Genomic DNA, 20,475 nt, shown 5'->3' with positions numbered 1-20,475 from the left:
CCCTAATTTCACGAGATAAAACGACCATGCAAGCGTCGTTTAACCGAATTTCACGAGATAAAACGCCAAAACGCCTAAAACGAACGTTTAAATGTCATAAAACGTCGTTTTACGTGATTTTGGCAAAACGTTCAAGCGTTTCAAAATCCTCCAACTTTTAATCGTGTAAATGACGTTTTCACGACGTTTTAATAACCAGGGACCGAGACCATTACTTTTCAGGGCCACTTTTTACCCTTACGTTTTGACCCCCCTCTACAGGATTTTTTTTCATCAGTTAATCTTTTAATTACTCAAATGCCCTTCTCTTTGTAAGGGTTTGAGTTTGTCAGCGTAAGAAAGAATTTGTTGCTATTTGTCTAGCCATTGGTAAGCCTCTTGAAGTATAAAAATGGCAGTATAAAAATGGCATACTTGTGTTGAGGACTACATTCTCTTGCCTTGCTACCATCCAGTATGAATATATCTTGAATGCTAATCTTTCAATGCAAAAGAAATATATCGAGATCAGCATATGCTATTGGTCCAGTAGACACTTTGATCGCTTACAATTGTTTGCCCACTTGAGCAGAGCATCTAAATATCTAATCCAGCATCGGTTGAACAATTCCTAGGATGGTGGGGGCAGCTGCGGACACCACTTGTTTGCGTTTTCCCTCTCTAGAGGGTCTTCTAGGACAAGTTTATAAACAGTAGTTGAAGCTGACAATTTAGAAGAATTTTCTTCATGAGTTAATCATGTCTTACATCTGAGAGTTCTCAAGTTTGTCAGGGTAGTAAAAAAGAATATCCTACTGTTTGCCTAAAATTTAGGGAAAATTCTAATTTTCACTCTCAAACTATCGCAAAAGTCTGATTTCCAACCTTCAACTACGAAACCAGACAACATAGGCCATCCAACTGTCAAAACCGGACAAATTTGGCCCTTAGGGTGGTTTTGAAGGTGGTTTTGCATTTTTTAAATAAATAAATAAATCTAATTAGATTTAAAAAATCAAAACTAATTGACTTTAATTCAGAAAAATATGAAACTAGTACCAAATTTTTTTCTAAAAATATAACCTATCTATTATTGCTTCATTTGAATCTTAGTTATTAAAAATAATAGGCATAACGGAAAGTAACCAAATATTATGAATATAAAAAACTTAGATCTGAATAGCTCACAAGTCATGTGATAATAGATATGTTACATTTTTAGAAAACTTTTGATACCTATTTCATAATTTTTTGACTTAAAATAAATTACTTATAAATTTTTTAGTGTAAAATTGAATATTTTTAATTCTCACAAAATGGAAAACCATCTTCAAAACCACCCCAGGGTCCAAATTTGCCCGGTTTTGACAGTTGGATGGCCTATGTTGTCCGGTTTCGTAGTTGAAGGTTGAAAATCAGACTTTTGCGATAATTGGAGGACGTAAACCGGACTTTTCGCTAAAATTTATTAGTCTGTCAATGTAAGTAATCAGTCATGGAATACTTGTATTTAGTTGTATTGATTTTTTTTTGTGGGCAAGTACTCTATTGTGTCTGTTGATGCACTACCTGAAAATCTGATACCTACCAAAAAAATCATTCTCTGCATTGATGTTATGGTTTGGTGAGAGATCACGTGGTAGTTAAGAATATAACTATATGGTTGAGGCTTATTTATATCTCTCTTTGGATTGATGAGCAAGTAAAATTAGTCTTGCATATATTCAGAAAGCACATATTTTTGTTTGATTTTGTGAAATCCATTGTGGATAAGCATATGCTGTTGCTATCGGTCCAGGGCACGGGCATTTTCATTGCTCACCGTCGTTTTGCCACTCGACGAGACTGGAGGCATCATCTATGAATCACCAATACTTCAAAATAGGTGTCGTACCCGTATCTGATACGGCCCGATACGGTAATACACCCCGATACGTGTATCGGGAAGTATCGAGAAATTATAATTTAAAAATAAAAGATTTAATTCCGATACTCTATCCGATACTTCCCGATACTCCATCCAATACTTTTGGGCCAATAACACCTCATTTGAAAGAGTATCGGGAGCCCATCAACGTAGGCCCATCCAGGTTGAACTAATCATTTAGCTATTTTTGGTTGAACTTGAACATTTGCTATGTGTGTAGGCCCTTTGGAAATGTAATGTTTATTATCTATTTCGTTCTCAAAAATTATTTGGCAATTTATGTTTTTAAAGATATATATACTTGCCGTATCGACGTATTTTTATTTTTTGAAAATCGCCATATCACCGTATCGCCGTACACGTATCCGTATCGGCGTATCGCGTATCGCGTATCGGTGATACTTAGGGCATCATGTCTGCTGCATCAGCGGATCAATTCGAGATTGTGGGGCAATCAAAACCACCAGTCGAAACAGTTTGCTAGTGCTTTCTGTCCCCTCCCCCCTCCACAGATTGTTAATAGGATAAGCTACGAAACAGTAACAAGTTGACTCCGGCCAGCGAGTTTAGAAGAATTTTGCTTTCGTGATTGCGTATGAGGTATGATGGCGAACCGCCACTGAGACCAAAGGAGCAGCCATGGTTGTGTACTTGTGTTGGCGGAGAGAGAGAGAGATGGCATGCCCTGTGATTGTGATGTCACCTAGTGATCTAAGAGGCAGAGAAGAGGAAAAACGAAAAATAGCTGCGTACACCTGAAAGGCCCAAGACCTGGTCGGGCTCGAAATCTACTCGGGCCTTCTGTTGGTGTTACTAGGCCCATCTCATCTATGAACGGGCCTGGTAGCTGCATGATCTGGTCTTGTGCTTGTTCCTCTGTGTTTGTCGTCGACGCTGAATAGCGGGTTCTGACAGCAAATATGAAAGAGTTGCTCGTGTGACTGTCAGTCAAATTATTACACAAGATCTGATAATTATATTTTATTCTAGAAAAAAATTGTTCTCGAACAAATTTTTTGTATTGTTAGAGCAATTAAATAATTGTTGCTGAACAAAAAAATTGAGTGTTCTGGAATAAATTTGACTGGATTACATATGTGGGCTGGTTTGTTGGGCCAGTTTAAACCCAAAACATAAAATCTGGAGCAGGAGAACTTAGTGTGATAAGTCTGCTGGAGGTCGCACGGGTGACCCCAGCAGCCTCCGGTCTGATGGAGAGTCGAGGTAGGAATCCAAGGTTTGCTGCCTGCAAATCTTGTGTAGTTAATGGATGGTCGCAGTCTCGTGGGCTGTCACGCCGGCCGCAAAATCTTTTAACATGAATGCTACACGGAGAGCCCTCTCTATTTAGCACTAATTGGAGAACCTTGTTGTTACTTTATGGAATAGATACAAGGAAGTAACAAAAGAGGAGAAGAAAGTAGCTCTTTGTAAGGAACATGATTCCATTAGACCATAATTCGTAATTTTGGTAATTGAGCAACAATATGATCATAGGACTAACAAATATGTCAAGCGAATGATATTGGATCCTAAGGATGAAGTACAAAGCTCTAGCAAAGTAATAAATGAAGAAAGAACTCAAAAAATATCGAATTAGATGAGTTCAACAGAAGATAGGAGACCGGTTGAACCGACAGCGTCAGCGTATAACACGTCAGGCATTGGACGGTGCAATGCTGAGGCAAATGAAGAAATGACAAAAGCGTCGGTTAAATCGACGGTACAATTAGAGCGTTGGTGCATAGTCTCACCATTGTTCGAAGAGCATGTCAACCAACAGAAATGATCAGGAGACAACGCCTTAAGGACCGGTTGAACTGGTCTTAGAGTTGTGGTGCATGCATCGTTGAATCATCTGGAAGGGTTTGGGAGTTGCTGCAGAAAATCTTCACGACTGGTTGAAACAATGGAGCGTTCGTGTATTGCGTCGGTGCAATATCCTCGGAAGAAGACTTCAACGGCTAGGGACAAGTTCAGTGCGATCGGTTAAACCTACGCTTTATGCTTTTTTAAAAAAAATTGAGGCCGAATATGTCGTGATGAGAAAAAAAATATCGTCATGGGAGGTATGTACATTCCTTTGTTCCGTTGATACAATTACTCATTAATTATGCAGAGTCGGTGAATCCTGGGTTCGCATTTTATACCGGTAGCCCGTGAATCCTCGGTTTGCATTTCAGGACATTGCATTTTGTACTGTACAATATGAATTATCCTTTTCTAGTTTCCTTAGTGGGTGCCATCTTAGAGAGCAGAATCGGATCGATTCCCTGAGGGCTGAAAGATCGAGACTTACCGTGAATCCTATTCCTAGTCTATCTGTCCAGCAGATTGTACAAAAAAATATTTTTCTAGTTTCTGGTTATGACTTTTCGGGCAGTAGAGAAGATGATCGTCACCGTTAGCGATCAATGGATCAGGGACATTTCCGGGACTCTCACGGTGCAAGTGCTTTTGGACTACCTGCAAATTTGAGATCAGACACGTTCGATTCAATTAACAGAGAACCAACCGGACAGAATCTATTGGAAATAGACGTCAGACAAAATCTTCTCCACCTCCTCGGCGTACTTGGCTTTCTTTTGGGCAGCACCCGATCGAAGATGCAAAATTGCTCTGTAAAGCCCGCGCTCCGGACAAGTGCAAATTCTTCATCTGGCTTGTGCTTCATGATCGATGTTGGACGGCCGCGCGACGAAAAAAGCATGGCTTGCAGAACGATGACTCTTGTGTGCTTTGTGCTCAGCTACCAGAAACAATTGATCATCTTCTAACTACCTGCCCGTGCTCCCGAGAAGTTTGGTTCAAAGTTCTACGCAAAGTTGGGTGGGAGAGAGTCATGCCCAACACACTCACATACAGCCTTGCTTCCTGGTGGTCTGAGGCACGAAAGCAGCTTCCCAAAGTCGACGGACGCGGCTTCGACTCTTTGGTTATCTTAGTATTTTGGCTACTGTGGAAAGAAAGAAATAACACAACTTTTGATCGTCGGTCAGAATGGTAGATGAGGTTGTGCTGAGTGTGTGCGATGAGGTCGTAGCTTGGTCCCATGCAGACTATAGACAGCTAGAGTTGGCTTTAGTAACTACTGGTGTTTTTTCAGGTCGCGCTTTTTTTACCGAGTAATCGAGTCCTGAGTTTCGGGCTGGTTCCACTTCTCCGGACCCAGCCTTCTGTAACGTAATTTTTCTTTCTTCCTCTTAATGAAAAACGTGAAAAAAATAATCGTCTTTTCGCTGATAAGATGAGTGGCTTGAACAATCAGTGTCCCCTGTGAGAACAAAATTGTTAGATACTGACCACTAGCACTGAGACAAAACGAGAGCAGCTGGGAGCAGGTTTGTACTTTACTGAATGCCTTTTTTTTAGCTGTACTGCATGACAAATACGCTACGCTGATTTTTTTTAGGGTGGTGACCGTGACGAAGCCATGGACCTTATTGAATGACCATTCTTTTATTACTGGACCGAGTACAACTACCGCGGCAGATTTTTTTTTTTAGGGTGGGTGACCGTGACGAAGTCATGGACCTTATTCTTTTACTGGGCCGAGTACAACCACCCACGGAGCCCATAAGAAGCACCATTTCCCCTCAAAAAAAAAAGAAGAAGAAGCACCATTTCGCCACTCACTGAACCCGGAAATATCTCTCCCCAGGGCCCAGGCGTTTACGACGACACGTTCATATCTTATTTTGCGAAAGAAAATCTATTTTTTTTTGCGGGTTGAAGGAAAATCTATTTTGAAATAAGCTCTATTACCGATTATTTGTACCATTACACACTTTATAGTTGATTAGCCCTATTATGCATTTGGTGGGAAAAGTACAGAAAGTAACATTATCACTCTCGAACAATTCACCTCGCCAAAGGTGAATAAAACAAACAGATATATACCGTCGTCCATTAATTGTAATTGGGTCTTACAAAATCCTGGATAATCCATGGGATAGATTGTTGGACCAGTCATTCTGCCATCTCTATCTAAATGATGTGAAAAAGCTTATTTTGGAGATGGCAAAACACGAGCCATGTACTCGAGAGTATACGGATTCAGTCAATGCAGATTGCAAAGGACTAAAAGAACACAAATAATCATTTGCAATCATCCTGTGTCTGTTCATCGGAGGGCGCAAACTTTCAGCAAATCAAACGAGCTCTTTCAGTCAGCAATTGTGCAAGCAGCTGAACATACAGCCATATCGAAAAGTAACAGCTAGCCGAACACCAGTACCAACCTGGGTGCTCAGGGTCCAGTGCCCGCGCAGCAGTGTCTCGTGTCTGAACATCTAAACAACACTGCAAAAAAGCTGATCAACAGGGGGAACCGAGACAAAGACAGCAAGAAAAATCAAGGAAAAATGACTAACGAACAATTTTTTTTCTTTCGCTAACAAACAAATGAGACCACACTTCGAGCCCATGCATCATGAGAGGTGACGATGCCAGCAAATCTAGAATAATTAGAAAAGAATGACAAGATTAACTTTGATTGGCTGATGGGGGAGAACCATCAGACATATTATCATGGCGAAATTCTACAACAATGCAAGTAATGTTGTCAGTGCTCCCACGCCTAAAGGCAATCTCCGTCAGCTTCCGGGCTGCAGCTTCAGGGCCATCCTCGTCCTTCACAAATGCAACAGCATGCTGGAACAACCACAGGGACTAGATCAGCACAGGCATGAGGAAAGGAGCACAGAGTGAAGCTTCATCCCATTTGAAACCACATCCCACCATTTGGTAGATGGCACACTAACCTCATTTGGCACCACATCCCACAGCCCATCACTAGCCAAAATCAGAAACTCCAATTCACCATCAATTTCTTGATCCTGGCAATAAGTTTCCAAGTAAATAAACTGCCTCATTTGTGATCAAGCGCACAAATGGCATCAGACATTTCAGGGGTAAGTGTTGTATTTATCCCCCTCTCAATAGATAAAATACAAAGTTTATGAGAATTGAAGGACACCTGAATCTCAGGGTCTGCAACAACGAACCGCTTCAACAAACGATTGCCAAATGCCCGAGACATTGCAAGTATACCACCTACCCTCCATGTTCCTGCAAAGTTTACTTACCAATTACCATTATCATCTAAAAGAGACCTTTTTGATAGAAACTGTAATTGAATTTGAACCAAGTAGATAGAAAATGTAGTAACTTCTACAGAAATACAAACACACACTAAACCCAACTGGCCATTATTATGATCAATTTGGCGTACCAGACCACACAACAGTTCCTCCAGCATCCTCAATCCGTTTCTGCTCATCACTTCTGTTAGGCTTGTGGTCATCAGAGAGTGCAATAGCTGCAAATGAGAGTGGCACAAGTGCTTTAACAACAATCAACATATCCTGGGGATGCATATACAATCAATTAATAGACAAAAATGTAAGTCCAGACTGGATAAGCAGCAGTGCTTCTTTAAGCCACACCATAGCAAGGGAACCAACAACAACAACAACAACAACAACATAGCCTTTTTTCCCAAGCAAGTTGGGGTAGGCTAGAGATGAAACCCGAAAGAAATAAGTTTAAGGTTCAGGCACATTGATAGCTAGTCTCCAAGCGTTCCTATCCAAAACTATCTCTTTAGAGATATTCCAATCCTTAAGGTCTCTCTTAACCGACTCATCCCACGTCAGTTTAGGTCTACCTCTACCCCTCTTTACATTATCGACCCGCTCAAGAACCCCATTACGCACCAGCGCCTCAGGAGGCCTTCGTTGGACATGTCCAAACCATCTCAGCCGATGCTGGGTAAGTTTCTCCTCAATTGGTGCCACTCCGACCCTATCCCGAATAACTTCGTTCCGGACTCTATCCCTCCTTGTGTGCCCGCAAAACCACCGCAACATCCGCATCTCTGCTACACTCAGTTGCTGGACATGCCGCCTTTTTGTAGGCCAACATTCAGCACCGTATAGCATCGCCGGACGAATTGCTGTCCCATAGAATTTGCCTTTTAGCTTTTGTGGCACCCTCTTGTCACAAAGGATGCCAGAAGCTTGCCGCCATTTCAACCAACCAGCTGAAATTCTATGCCTAACATCTTCATCAATGTCGCCATCCTTTTGTAGCACCGATCCTAAATACCGAAAAGTATCCTTCTGGACCACCACTTGTCCATCTAGACTAACGTCTCCCCCCTCATGCCTAGTCGCGCTGAAATCGCACATCATGTACTCGGTCTTGGTCCTACTAAGTCTGAACCCTTTCGACTCTAACGTGCGTCTCCACAGCTCTAACTTCCTATTAACCCCTGCCCTAATCTCGTCAACTAGCACCACATCATCAGCAAAGAGCATACACCAAGGGATCTCACCTTGTATATCCCTTGTGACCTCATTCATCACTAAAGCAAATAAATAAGGGCTCAATGCTGACCCCTTATATAACATGTATATGACTAAGTGTTTTCCCAATAACCCACTTGATATTGGTACTTTCTTATTCAACAAATGGACTTGAATAAAAGAAATTGTATGAAACTTTTTCAACAAAAAACATACAACATCAACACCTACCTTTATATGACTTGCATAATAAGAAAAAAAGGAGGGAAAATTTCAAAAACCACGGCACAATTTAGGGGTTTTGTCAAATGCTTCAAGGAAAATCAGTCAAAAACTTGCTAGCCATATGTGCCAAAAACTAATCCTAATGCCAGTTTGACTCTTCACAAACTAACGTGTCAACCATGCGGCTTCCATCATGTTGTGGTTAGATGACCTATTTCCACCGGAAGGCTAGTAGACATGTCTGTTTCCCGTCAACTAAGACATCAGATCCTTCAGTGCTTGCCCACTCACCCAATGATTGCTTCATCACAGTAGGATGAAACAAGCTCATCGGCTAGCTTTTATATAAGAAAATAGCCCATAGGTCTATGCTGCAATGGATATTTTCGCAGGGTGGTATAGGGAGCAGTTACTTGGAAAATAACACATAGGATAATAGGACCACGCTGCCAAGATGGGATTAGGGTCGCCTTGACAGCAGTTGTGGCCAGGTAGCTGAATGCTTGATTTGGAGTGGTGGGGTGGTTGAGAAAAAAAAAAAACCTAACTTTTGCGGTGGTCCATGAAATTCTTGAAATAACCAGATTCATCTGGACTCTAAAATATTTAACTGTGTCACAGTACCAGGCAGTGATAAAATCCATCTCAATTTTTTAGGCCGGGAATATGCATGCTGATCACCAATTTGGTAACCATGCAAGTTAATAAGTGATACATTATTATCAACTTTTTATGGAAAGACCCCAACATGTTGCAATGGTAACATGCGAGGCTATATAGTATTGACTGAATGAGTGGGTGAGAAAATTAAGAAAAAAAATAGAACCTTTGCCTGCCTTTGATATTACAGCTCGTGAATCACCAACATTTGCCACATACAGATGGTTACCAACCAAAACTGCAGTTGATGCAGTTGAGCCAACCTGAATATTTCCTTCAGCAACAGCATCCAAGAAATCAGCATCAGTTTTTTTATAGGTCTCACCTGCAATTTACCATTAGTAGATCCATCAGTTCACTATTAAATTAACTGCTAATTTTTAAGTAAGAATCTATGAGAAATCATCATACTTATTGCAGATTTGGTATCAGTAACAAAAGCTGGGTGTTTTATGAGGTTTTCAAATAAGTGCTCCTTCAAATACTCAGCAGCACGGGTACCTCCATGACCTGAGATGATGAATGGTGTGAGGTCCATTAAAAAGAGCAAATAAGGTGTTCTAGAAGTGAATGCCTGACCGTCAAATACACCAAAGAAGTTTATTTGTTTATCATCAATTGTTGATGATTTGATGTCATAGAAGTCTTCCATGCCTAGTCTTCTACCTCTAATGCTTGAATACCCACAATTTAAACTTCCATCCTCACTGCAAGCACAGATGTTCACAAGGAGAACAATTACGAGAGCTACTGATGAACAAATAGACTCCCTCCATCCCACACGTGAGAGCTCATTAGTAGAAGGGGAACCATACAACACATACTCACACACCCCGCCATTCAAATATTGCATTTGCAGCTGCCATGCATTTGAGGTCATACAATTTATATGGTCTGTGAGTGGATGAGCACAGCATCTCCATGCAATTTCGTTATGTATGACAGTGGCAATCTCTTTAAATGATTTCAAAATAGGTTGCCATGCATCGGTGTTTGATACATGAGGGCTTGTTACAAAGATAAGTAAATGTACTTATAATTGATGTTCCACCAGTGATTCATCAGGAAAGTCATGTTGACCTAATTAAGATGGCGCTCATATGCTACAAGCTACATGACTTCGATAAATCATAAGCTTCAAGCCCTATCACTATAACACAAGAGAACTCCTTCAATTAAATTTCAAAAGAACCCAAGCGCCTCATCATACGTAAAGGTCTCAATTGTCAATCAAGACCCACTGATTGGAAGCTACAATTTGTCAGCTAAAACAAACATTAGCAATAAAGCACGCATGATCCAGGAGGTGTTACCTCTTCCACGCGCCGGATGCGTCGGCCACCTCCACGTTCTCCCTCTGGCTCTCCTTTTGCGCCGCCGCGAGGGCCGCCACCAGGGTCGCCTCCCCCGCCTCCCTCACCCTGGCATTGGCCTTCCTCTGGACCGTCGCGAGGTACCGGCAGAGCTTCAGCGGGTGCCGCACGCCGAGCCCCTTGCGACTCCTGGGCCTCGGCGGCCGCAGCGCCCTCGCAAACGCCCTCGCCGCCGCCGCCGCCACGGCCGGGGCAGTAGACGCCGGGCTCGGGCCTTCCTGCTCCTTGGCGCCGCCATCGCAAGCCATCAAACTCGTCTTCGACGCTCGGACCCAAACCCTAGCAGCGGCGGCAGCAACCCTCTCGGATCAAAAATTTCAAAAACGGAACCCGGTCGGCGCGGGCAATGCGGGCGCGCTCGCGTCTCCTGGATCCGATCAGGCGGAGCCGGAGGAGGAGGGCGCGTCGGGCGGCGGCGACTTCGGATTCCCGCTGGGGAAGAGCGCGCTCGGCGGCGGGTGCGCTGGACTTGTGGTGGCGTTGGGGGACTCGTTGGGGATGGGGGCCGGGCCGCGGGCGGAGGCTGGACTCTGGAGGCGATCGAAGGGAAGGGAAGGGAAGGGAAGCGAAGCAGAGCGGAGGAGATGCGATGGCGGACAGGATCGTGCCAGGTTTGGTTCGGACTTGGAAAGGATCGACTGTCAGTGGGACCTGTGGGACCGTGCAACCGAGGCTCAGCTGTCAGTGACGTGAGCAACGTTCGAGCACTGGGAGGCGGGGTCGCATCGCTGTCAGGTGGGCCCGCGTGGGTCCCGGCGTCGTCGGCTTGCTTGGACTTGGGCCGAGGCCCAATCCTGGCTTCCGCTGGTTTGTCTTGGGCCTCTATCTGATCACGCGGCATGCCGCGTTTTTTTATTTTTATATTTTTTTAAAAAAAATTACAGAAATATATTTTTGGTTTTAGAATTTACAGTTCTATACCCCTACCGCCCGGTGGTGGGGCGGCAGGGGGCCGCCCCCCGGGGGCGGTAGCGACGTATATGTAAATAAAAATAAATTTTATTTGCGCAGAGGTCCTTAGCAGGGGCCTGCCGCCCGGCAGGGGGGCGGCAGGCTCTCGCCCCAAATATAAAACTCCGTCCCTTTCCTCTGCGCCCTCATTTTCTGCCCACGAGATCCAGAGAGGAGAGAGGGAGAGAGGAGGGGTGAGGGGGTAATTCCAATGGCGAAGCCCTGCCGGATTTTGGATCCGAACCGCAGGTAATATTTCTCAACTATTATAGACTTGTTTCTAAAATAATTATGAATTAGAATAAATTTAGTTTTTGGATAGTGAAATATAGAATAGTAAACTTAGAATGACAGTACATTATTGTTATTGCAGCATAAGGCAATGGCTGCCTCCAATTCTGTTGGATTTTCATGGACCGAAGAAAAATCTAGTATATTTCTTGAGATCATGACACATCTTGTAATCAGTAAGAAGTTGGATCCATTAGCGGATGGTACGATAGAGATGGTGTTGTCCAAATTAGTTGAGTTTAAAGATTTGATATTATTTCGAGGTATTACAATGCAAGATTTAAAGGAACACCTGCTAGAACGTCGGAAGATATACATGAGGGTATGTGAACTAGCGAATCATCCTTATGTTATGGATTCTTACAAACTACTTGTAAGATATGGATGCGGTCAGAGGTGTATGAGATGCACATTAAGGTAACTCTTATTCAGTTCTAGTCCCGTTCGTTAATTGTAATTCATATTTACGAAATAGTAAAATTGTTGTGTAATTATATGCTAGGATTACCCCGAGTACACAGAGTTGATTAACAAATCGATACCAAATTTCCGTAAATTGCTATGTATCTTCAGTGGAGTTATGCCGCAAACTAGACGAAGGAGGTGGAAAAAATGTTCGGGTGATAGTTCTTAGCATCCGCAAGAACAGATGACCGGAGGTTCGTCAAGTCATGCTGCACCACCTCGAGCACCTAATTGTGTTAACTGGGATGACGATATGGATGACTTCATGCCCCCCAAATCATGGCCTCGAACACCTGTAGTTCCTCCCCCTGTACATAAACCTAGAACCAGAAAAGAGAGAAAAGGAAAGTCGAGAGGTTTGTCAAGTAATGGTGCACCACATACAGCACCACTGTAAGCATCTAGGTCCTCAAGGTATGTTTCGGTGATTAATGACAACCATTATTGTGACTAATGAGTTTGTGCAGCTTAATAGATCATTATCGCTCATTTGGTCATATGTCAAAAGAGGCCCCTCAATTTCGTTATTCAAAAAGGTGATCTTGGTATTCATCTCAAATATATAACAAGACTAAGGATCTTTCTAGTCCTAAGTGTCGTAAGGTTGAGAAGGACACGTAGGTTAGTATAGGTTTTATAGTTTTGTAGTGATCGCACTATTAAGAGGGGTTAAGGTCAAGTAACTTGAGCATGAACATGGTCATTTGAAAATGGATGCACACTATGGTCACTCAGGTTTCTAGAATTTCAAATAAGTGGTTTTCAACTTATATCTCAAGAATATTTGGATTTCACTCAAGACTCAAATCAGAAAAGACAAAATCAGAAAAAGTCTATACACCGGTTTAACCGACGCTTCCACTTTTCTATACGTCGGTTAAACACAGTCAGGAGAGTCTGGACAGGTTCTATACACCGGTTAAACCGATGTTGTTTGAATTAACGTCGGTGCATTAGTCCAGAGTTGGTTTTTTCCAAGGCATTTCAAGTTCAATACACCGGTTAAACCGACGCTATTTGAAATGAGACGTCGGTGCAATTGACCAGTGAGATGGTTTTTCCAGGGATTTCAGAAGTTATACTCACCGGTTAAACCGACGATGGATTTGAGTTAACGTCGGTGCAGTTGTCCAGAGACTTGGTTTTTCAGTTGATCAGTGGACAACTACACTCACCGGTTAAACCGATGATACGTCGGTTAATCTGCCCGAGTTGTAACGGCTAGTTTTCAGAATGGGCAGTTTACATTCATCAGTTAAACCGACGCTAGCTATTGGAGGATCGTCGGATTAACCGGCGCTACGCAGTTTTCTGGCAGCTTTTCTCCAACGGCTCTATTCGTGTGAGCTGCCTATATATATCCCTCCAATGGGTCATTTTGCACTCTCTTGACACCAGGCAACATTCATACACTCATATATTATTGAGAGCCATCTTGAGCTTCATCATTCACATATTTGTTCATTCAATCATTCAAGAAGCAAGACTAAGGACTTGAGTAGAGAGAAACTTGTGTGCATCCGTTCTTGGTGATCGGTTCTTACTCAAGTGAAGACCCTAGCTTGTTACTCTTGGTGATTGGCAGCACCTATGCGATCTTGGTGATTGAAGGTGTTTCTTCCGGAGCTTGCCAACGATTGTGGGAGCCCGAAGAAATTTGTACGTGGCTTGAGCTACACCACGCCGGGATGGTGAACGGAGACACTTAGTGAGCGCCCTCGTCTCGGTGACTTGGGAGGTGACAAGACTCTTAGTGAGTGTCAAAACGTGGATTAGGGGTGTGTGCCAACACATCGACACCACGGGAAAAAATCCGGTTGTCTCTTTCCCACTCTTTACTTTCAAGCACTTACTTTCATGCAATTATTCATGTGCTTGACCTTAGAGATCATAGCTTAGCTCTACCTTGCTTAGTTTCTTATCTAGTTGTTTCTTCGTAAGCTTGTGTAGTTTGCTTAGCTAGCCGGGTTGGTGAATTGAGCCTTACTAGTATTGCATAGGTTAAAATTGCTTTACTTTATTTTAGAAATTTGAAAAAGGCCCAATTCACCCCCCCTCTTGGTCCATCGATCCTTACAACCACCATCTGTCAACTGGGATGACGACTTACATGATTTCATGACATGATCTGTAACATATGATGGACATCGGTTTTAGATTGTGATGTAAATTGTGACGAGACGCCTGTACCTTTAATTGCAATACTTATATGTTTGCTATGTTTGATTGTAATGATTATATTTATGATACAATACCACATAAGATACAATGAATGAAATATAAATAGAACGTTAAACAAAATACCACATAACATATTAAATTGAAGGTTTCATTCGTTACAACAAGAGATGGGTATCAAACCCATATAACATATTACATTGAAGGTTTCATTCGTTACAACAAGAGGTGAGTAACAAAATACCACATAACATATTACATATTTATGTTACGTGCACAACTAGATGCGGCGAATTCTTGTAGGTGGAGCCGATCCATCCGTCGGATTCCCGGAAGGTCCAGCCTCGACAGCAGCAGTGGATACTGAAAGCTGTGGGCACTTCTTGTATGTGTGACCGTCCGCTCCACACAAGTTGCAACATTTTTTCTTCTTTCCAGCCTCGGACTCGTCCATTCCGTTCCGGATACGACGTGTCTGCCGTCGGCCTATGCCCCGCTTCATAGCTGCATCAGGGATAAGCATTGGATGGGGATTTTTTTGAGTGAATGGGCCTAGAATACCGATGCCGTATATCTCATGACACCAAGTCTGTGCTGCGGCTTCTTTTGTGAAATATTGAGAAACATATGACGCAGCATCTAACCCAGATACAGAACAAGCCGCGATGACATGGGAGCATGGTAAGTGATGCACATTTGGCTTCTGACATCGGCAGAACACCCTCCCGTCAATGGTTATCAAAACTTCTTGAATTACCCTTTGTCTGCGGACACCCTGTCCGGTCCTGTCCCTGCATGATACCTCAAATCTTTGCTCCTTTGTGCCCATCGAGATGACTGAGTGAAATCGAGCCTTTTCTATTTTTTTCTCCATGTACTCATTGACCCTTCTGCAAAAATACACTCCTGGATCATTAAGTAAGGAAGCGGCTGATGCGTATCGCTCCCTAAAATACCTTATACATCCATACATGATGAACTCAACAATGCCAACAAGAGGAAATCCACGAACACGACGCATTACCATATTGTAACATTCAGCATGGTTGGTCGTCTCGATCCCATAACGTCTCCCATCTGTGTCATGCAGAAGTGACCACTTCTCTTTAGGCGCACCATCAATCAACTGTGAAAATGGCTTAGCATGTCCAACTAATGAATCTGTAGAACGTCTCCTGCTGGATTGTAGCGAAAATGGCCTCTCATGCCATATTTCAATATAATGTTTTGGTGATTGATATAGACAACACAACACTTGGACTAATATGATTTTTAAGATGACCATTCTCAGGCTTTTAGATTCAAGTGATGACAAAGAGAAGATAGGCGTAGCAAGGCCCGAAGGGCTGCCCTTACGGTGGTTCCGCTAACCGATTAGCTGACGGGGGTCGAGGGGGAGCCGCCCCTCGCGGGTCTCAGGGCAGCGCCCTGAAACCTCTTCGGTCCAAGGGACAAGAATTGAAGAGACCGTGAAGAAATCTAAGTCGAAAAGATCAAAACAGAGACAATTTACTATCACCGATTAAACCGACGATAGAGAAATTGTACTCACCGGTGCAACGGACTCTGAGAAGGCAAAATCAGCAGAGTACGCCGGTTGAACCGACGTTGGTTTCTGAAGCGTCGGTGCAGTTGTCCAGAGACTCCATTTTTGGGAGTTCTGAGATTACATGCACCGGTTGAACCAACGTTAGTTTTAAGAGCGTCGGTCGATTGATCAGGTAGCCGTTGAAGTATAACGGCTAGTTGGAGAATGCACTCACCGGTTAAACCGGTGATGACAAAAGCTAGAGCATCGGATTAACCGGTGTTAAGGATTTTGTCAGCCTTTTTCCAACGGCTAGTTTGAGGGGTTGGGGCTATATATATGCCACCCCACGGCTCATTTGAGAGTGCTGGAGACCAAGGAAGTATACAAGAGCCAAAGATCATCTCCAACCACCATAGTGCTTTATTGTACATCATATAGGCTTAAGCACACTTGTGAGAGTGTTTAGTGCTTGATTAGGCTTAATTCTTGAGAGAACTAACTTGAGAGAAAGCCTTGCTGCGGCAAGCAACTTGTAATCCGTCGTGTGATCCTCCGACTTGGTGTGGAGTGGCAACGACACTTTGACCGAGAGAGACGGTGGCGGTGCACGAGACTTAGTGTCTTAGAGGCACTTGCCTTTACTTGCCGGCATCGCCTTGGTGGCGTAGTGCAAGACGGTGATCGGAAGAGCCTCGGTTGGCGGCAGGGGGCGGCAAGCCCCCGCCAAAGATCTTTGCGCAAACAAAATTTATTCTTATTTACATATAGGTCCCTATCGCCCCCTGTCGGGCGGTAGGGGTATAGAATTGTAAATTCTAAAACCAAAAATATATTTCTGTAAAATTCTTTTTTGAAAAATATAAAAATAAAAAAGACGCCGGCATGCCGCCAGCGAAACCGGCGCTGCTTCCCACTCCCACTCGCTTCCATTTTCCTCCGCCTCCTGCTCTCCCGCCGATCTCGCCCTGGCCTCATCATGAATTCATGATCCAAAACCGCTAGGCCCCTACGCCGCACCAGCATTCATTCCCCCTACAATTGGATGGAAACCTCCGCGCCTGAAAACCCCATTCACCAATATGGGATTTTGCTTCAAGTGTTTGTTTGCCTTCTTGGTCGAAGGCAGTGACTATGGATGCGCCCAGTTGGATCCGCTGAGGCGCAGCACATCGTTGGTTGTTCGTCGGCGCTGCTGGTCGACGCTGGCCCCGTCACAACAAGCAAGAGATGCTGTTTTGGACTCTCCCTCGATATCCTATGGGTTCTGTTATACATAGCATTTGCTTGTTAATTGCAGGTATGTAATTATTCCCAGACATCTATTCCTCGCTTGCATGCCATCTGTTTGATGTAATATCTCACTGATTAAACTACTGTCATTTGTTCCAGGAGAATATGACTGACAGTTGTTAACGTCGAACACGTAGGGGTGCTATATGGATCACCAGATGCTCAACGAATTGTCTCGGCTACCCATCAATTTAAGAAATTTAACTAATTATGGCACAGCAACCTCCCATCGTCCCTGCCAAGTTCACAAGTTCTCTTAGGTAAGTTCCCTGTATTCAGAAATATTCTGCCTATTATACTACTTCGGATGAAGAACTTTTGAATCTTTCTCCTTCTGAAAGTAACTCTGCAGAGAGTGTCTGATCTTTTGTTTGTTCTGCTTGAACTTTGCTCATGTTCTCGTAATGGTTATGATAACAGTGGTACATATGACATTTGGTCCTTGTGATGGAATTAGCGTAGACTTGATAGGCACAGTTGTATCAGCGGTTATGGATGTCCTCATCAGTGGAGCCTGTAGCTCGCCACCTATACCAACAAAGCTGCGAATTCTTTCGATTACAGTTTGAAAATGATTAAGAATCATATCTTTTTTAGACCATAAAGAATATCAATATCTATATATATCCTTAAGCAACTTACTTAAGATGACTCCTTCATACACTGGATCAGCTCATGCAAACAAACACCCTTTATTCTAAACTTGCAAATTCATTTTCAGATCCCAAAATTGAATACACCAAGAATGCAACATAGTGACCCAATATCAGCAGCAAAATATTCAACAGATGTTTCACAAAAGAAAGGTGCTCAACATATGGGACACCACTTTTTGCGAAGGCGTATCAGTTTTCATACACATTAGTGTTTTTATCCACACCTGACTGAAAATTAACTACTCTTCCAAATACCCTGCAGAACATAGAGCAAAATGAAGACTAAGAGAAGCATGTTTTTGTTACTGGAACTATTCACATAAAAGTCCCCCAAACCTTTGATATATTCAGCTACAATGAATTAAAAAAAAAACACAATGGATAACTAGTGGTAGCTCGTTTTGTCACACTAGCTGTGTCCATGACAACCCTTATTTGAGCCTCGCTCGATGCAGGCTCTCTACCTTCTTTCCTAATTGATTAAATATGGCTTCAGTGCCGTATGGTTCATTACAACAACACAAAGATATATCATCAATGAATAGGCGGTGACCAACGATGAGTTCCGGAGTTCGAGTCGCAGAATCAAATAACCCTTTTGCTCTGGACACTATATTCGGTAGAGGTAAGCCGCTCTCCAAAACCACTCCTGCATTGCCCAAGAAGATCATGTACCTTTCCACTTTAGATGGGATACTTTCTATCTTTGACAAAGCTTCCATCATCCCTCCTTCTATGAAGATGTTTGTGTAGCAAGGATGCGATTCTATGATGGATATTGTGAGCTCAACTATCACCCTTCTCATCCTTGGGTATTCAGGGCTTGGTTTCTTGTTGGCATGGAGTGCATTCACCATTTTCTTAACAAATGCTGATACAATAAGGTGTGACTCAAGAGAGTGGACAATACATTCAGGGATGCTATTACAAATTTGTGATGCAAGGCCAATTAGGGTCTCCATCTGTTTACCTTCCACAGCCATAATGTTTCCCATCACCTGCATATTGTGTGCTCAGATATAAGGTAACTCAATGATTACTTCATAACTGTTAGGCAATGAAAACAAAATATGTGCATGACGAACAACAACTCCTATATATGCTGCTCTTATTGTGGTGTAAGCCATATTATAATTGATTTGCACATGTAACTATATTTGAAAAAAAAATCAAGTGAACATGCTAGCAATTTCTCTAAGTAGCAACTAAGAGACTCACCACTGGCAAGGCATATGAGAGGTGCTCATATGCATCTAGAGTGTGCATCTTGTCTCTGGAGTGCGCGCACAAATTCTGCAGAAGAGTTGCAGCAACATATCTGTATTTATCATGCCAAAGCATATCCTTGAGATCCTTGATAAGTTTGTATCCCGGTTCCTCCAAGATGTTTAAGCAGTTTGCAGTGTTCTCGACTGCAAGATTTCCCAGAGCTTCTCCTGCAGCCAATCGCAGCGGCTGGCTGTAGTGCATGTTGGTCGGTCCATATCGCCCAAGAAATGCGTGCATCAGCTTAGAAATAATCAATTTGTTGCTTCCAATCTCCTTCCTAGCATCCTCAGCCAAGGCCAACTTAGCTATGATATCCATGGCTGGCTCCCATGCTTTAATGCTGCTGCGGCTATCTTCCAATATGCCTGCAAGGTTGTCCAGCAAGAATGGGTCCTCCTACAGCTCTTGCCAAAGCAATGCGCCGACTTTCCCACCGGTGATTGCAAGCCTCCTCACCAAATTCAGTGATGAACAGACCACCGCTTTCTGCTGTGCACGATTGCTGCTAGTGTAGCTTATGAACCCTGATATCTTGGAGATGAGGTCCGTGGCCCTGCCAATTTCTGCACAGTTGTCAGGATCAGAAGCAAGCTTCTCGAGAATCAGCATGCCAAGTACAGGGAAGGAGTCCTGATGCGTCAAGGGCGGCTCTGCTGGAACGGTCCATCTTTCTTTCATCCGGGGCCAATGCTGACTAACATATGAGTCATGTCTCCTTGGTTTGATCCTGGCACTGCCTGGGGATTTATCATCACCAGCATTCTTCAACATCAACATCAACAAAGCCTTTTAATCCCAAGCAAGTTGGGGTAGGCTAGAGTTGAAACCAAACAAAGACCATTATTCATGGTTCTGGCACGAGAATCGCGGCTTTCCAAGCACTCCTATCCAAGGACAAATCTCTAGGTATACTCCAGTCTTTCAAGTCTCTTCTAATTGTTTCTTCCCATGTCAACTTCGGCCGCCCCTGCCTCTCCTCATATTACCGTCGTGCTTTAGGATACCACTATGCACTGGTGCCTCTGGCGGTCTCCGTTGGACATGTCCAAACCATCTCAGCCGGTGTTGGATAAGCTTTTCTTCAATTGGTGCTATCCCTAGCCTATCCCGTATATCATCATTTCGAACTCGATCCATCCTTGTATGCCCACAAATCCAACGCAACATGCGCATTTCTGCAACACTTAATTGTTGGACGTGCCGCCTTTTTGTAGGCCAACATTCCGCACCATACAACATTGCCGGTCTAATCGCCGTTCTATAAAACTTGCCTTTTAACTTCTGAGGTACCTTCTTGTCACAAAGGACGCCAGATGCTTAGCGCCACTTCATCCATCCCGCTTTGATTCTATGACTAACATCCTCATCAATA

The 20,475-nt window shown here is 43.3% G+C and overlaps 1 protein-coding gene and 1 pseudogene across 1 annotated transcript; both read right to left on the bottom strand.

Moving 5' to 3' along the window:
- Window positions 1-6,250: 6,250 nt before the first annotated feature.
- Window positions 6,251-11,053, bottom strand: LOC120707431 (probable protein phosphatase 2C 7). The gene is made up of 8 exons (XM_039992336.1): window positions 10,413-11,053; window positions 9,679-9,806; window positions 9,511-9,609; window positions 9,266-9,424; window positions 7,140-7,226; window positions 6,885-6,976; window positions 6,670-6,744; window positions 6,251-6,559 (listed from the first exon to the last, which is right to left on the bottom strand). The coding sequence occupies exons 1-8, from the start codon at window positions 10,718-10,720 to the stop codon at window positions 6,392-6,394; spliced, it is 1,116 nt and encodes a 371-aa protein (XP_039848270.1). The 5' UTR covers window positions 10,721-11,053; the 3' UTR covers window positions 6,251-6,391.
- Window positions 11,054-18,238: 7,185 nt separating this feature from the next.
- Window positions 18,239-19,903, bottom strand: LOC120709926 (annotated as a pseudogene).
- Window positions 19,904-20,475: the final 572 nt, after the last annotated feature.

This window comes from Panicum virgatum, chromosome 5K (genome assembly GCF_016808335.1).
Source record: "Panicum virgatum strain AP13 chromosome 5K, P.virgatum_v5, whole genome shotgun sequence".
NCBI classification, from domain to species: domain Eukaryota; kingdom Viridiplantae; phylum Streptophyta; class Magnoliopsida; order Poales; family Poaceae; genus Panicum; species Panicum virgatum.
Note: the sequence above shows the minus strand (reverse complement) of the source record. Positions and strands in the feature narration are given on the sequence as shown.